The 2,774-nt window shown below is 39.0% G+C and overlaps 1 protein-coding gene across 1 annotated transcript in view; it reads right to left on the bottom strand.

Annotated features, from left to right (window-relative positions):
• The window catches only part of LOC101856096 (centrosome and spindle pole associated protein 1), a gene marked incomplete in the record, with an annotated part of 163,640 nt that overhangs the window by 73,570 nt on the left and 87,296 nt on the right, over nucleotides 1-2,774 (bottom strand). The window contains 1 exon segment of the mRNA XM_035969359.1: nucleotides 475-529. Within this exon segment, the coding sequence (XP_035825252.1) occupies nucleotides 475-529 (55 nt within the window).

Raw genomic sequence — 2,774 nt, 5'->3', positions numbered from 1 at the left:
ATGATGATGATGATGATGATGATGATGATGATGATGATGATGATGAGGATGATAGTGATGATGATGATGATGATGATAATGATGATGGACATGGTCATCGGGGTAGAAGGTGTAACGGGAAAAAGGAGGGGGGGGGCAATGGGAGAAGGAGAACAAGGATATGCTGACCACGCAACAGAAACTACATACTATCACAAAACACACCGAGATAAAAACAAAACAAAAATGATGTAAACATTCCAAGCAACGTGTCCCAAAAAGTGTACTAGTCAAACTAAAAAAAATCGTTCTATAAATACAACTCTGAAAGACCTCCAGACTCGGGGAAACACAATCGATACAGTGTCTGGCGGAAAACTGAAGAAGAACCTGCTACACGAGAGTTTATAAGACCACATATAGCCACACATTCATTGGCGTACACATTATGCAAACTGCACAATGAAATAAGTACTAAAAACGTTTATGGTTTACCACGTCCTTATACTCCTTCACCAGACGAGATGAGTCGGAACCCGACTCTACGGGACTTCTTTAGCGGGAGAAAGACGGTTAAAACAAAATTATTACCAACCAAAAGTAAAGATGTCGTCATACACATTTTACAAAGAACGTTAAATCAAATACGCACCTAGTGCAAGCTAAATACTATGAAATTTATGTTGAATTATACACGTTCACTTCCCGACGTCACATATGAAAATGTAACATTGATTATTCTGAAGGGCTGACTGAAATGCAATAACAAAGCTAAACATTTTTTTTTAAAGAAGAAAACGCTGATGAACATTAATGAACGCTTCCTTCGCAACATTTGTAAAACGGTAAATTGCATCTGGTGAAGCCTGGAACAAAACCGTGTCTCCCTCTCCTTGATTAAACAACCCTGAGCAAATGATGAAAAGCAATCGCCTAGCAACAAAAATCAACTATGGGACGAATCCTGACAAAGTCAACAGACAGCTAGCTAGTTAGGCACACGATGACCAATCGATATAACACTCGTCAGCCAAACACAAACTCTGCAAAGGGGTGAAAATGTATAAATGGCAGTCGGGCATTATTACAAAAAGTGGAAAATATTATGTCAGCGGACTTCTCGAATGTTCCCTTTTCTTTCCTATTATCGGAACCTCGCACCAAGTAACCTCATAATTACATCCACTACACCAATCCAAACTACACCTTTGTTTGTCAGTTGGGTTTATACATTATTTTTTTTCTTTCAACAGTAAATTACCTCCCGACAACACAGCTCCCTCTCCCATCATAAAAATAAAAATGTTTTTGAAAACAGTATACCAGGATCTGCATAAAATAAGCCGTCAACTTAGCATGAAACCGATCTGGTCTACCACCATCTACCCTCCTGTACTGTGACCCCCCCCCCCCCAAAGAAAAATAGCGTAGGCCCCCCCCCCCCTACCTGCGTCATGTTCTGCCTAGTCATTCTCAGTGTCATCTCACCATCTAGATGGTCCGCCAATATTTCAAAAGCAAAGAAGTTTCGGAAGGCCGTCTGTGCATCATATCTATCTATCTATCTATCTATCTATCTATCTATCTATCTATCTATATATAGAAATAATACATTTGTATATATGTATGTATGTATGTATACCACTGTCTATTTGGTCGCTTTGGAGCACAAGGGGGCTATCCCCAAAAATGCTATTTTGAGAAAATCGAAGGTAAAGTTTTTGCCTCTTGTTCAGTTTCTTTAAAAAACAAGAAGAGAGTTTTCTCTATAACCAAACAAATATACACACAAATGAAACCAAACTTCTCCTAGAGGTAGGGAAATGCCCACTTTTTGAGTAGGTCAGGAATTCTGGAAACCCCCGAAATCTGGGTTAGCCCGCTTGTCCTTAAAAGCGACCATTTCTACTGTAACCTGTTCAAATTTGCATTACTCTCTTTAAAAAAAACAGAAAGAAAAATAATACTGTTATTAGTATTATTCTAATCATTCACGTCGGGAGCTTAAGCTTATCGGTTTTTCTAAGACCATCAGTACAAAAGCATCGCCAAAGACGTGGCCGATCCCGATGTGTATTGATCTGTTCGGTTGGCTAAACAACAAAAAAAACGACGGAAGAACGCGACAATACTACAGACACGTTTACTTCATTGTGGCTTGAGATAGAAATAAATGCCTTTTGTCCAGACATAGTTCGTCAGCGCCAGACGCGATGCTTGATAAGACAGTGCGCAACGAATGCCACACTCACCTAGACGTTAAAGTTTTTCGTTTCACGTTCTATGGCAACTAAATTAACCCGCAATCCACCCCCACCCTACCCAAACGTACACAAATAAACTCTGTACCATTATTTCGATAGGAATCACAATATTTCCTTGGAGAAATTTCGCCTAGATTGGGAGTTATCGACTTAGACAAAATCGACATTATCGACAAAGAGCTTCCTGGTATTTTAAAAAATCAATGGATGCCTCGAGCAAGAACAATGCTTTTATAGCCATCAACGTCAACTGGAATAATTATAGTCTACTATAGAGGATTGAATGTACTTCTCGTGGAATGCGTATTAGATGGAGAGTTTTAATATAACAACTCTTGACTGACTAGACACAAAACGTAATTACTAGACGGGTTACGTATTTGAAATAATCCCATATGAAATATATTTGAAAGAAAATAATCTCACGCTTTTTCAAAATACTCTCGTCTTGACAACAATCACGAGGAGAAAGGACACATTTAGGATCACACTGACACCCCACCTTTTGTGTGTGTGTGTGTGTGTGTGTGT

The sequence above is a fragment of the Aplysia californica genome, unplaced genomic scaffold (genome assembly GCF_000002075.1).
Source record: "Aplysia californica isolate F4 #8 unplaced genomic scaffold, AplCal3.0 scaffold00140, whole genome shotgun sequence".
Taxonomy (NCBI): Eukaryota; Metazoa; Mollusca; class Gastropoda; order Aplysiida; family Aplysiidae; genus Aplysia; species Aplysia californica.
This window is presented reverse-complemented; position numbering and strand designations above follow the sequence as displayed.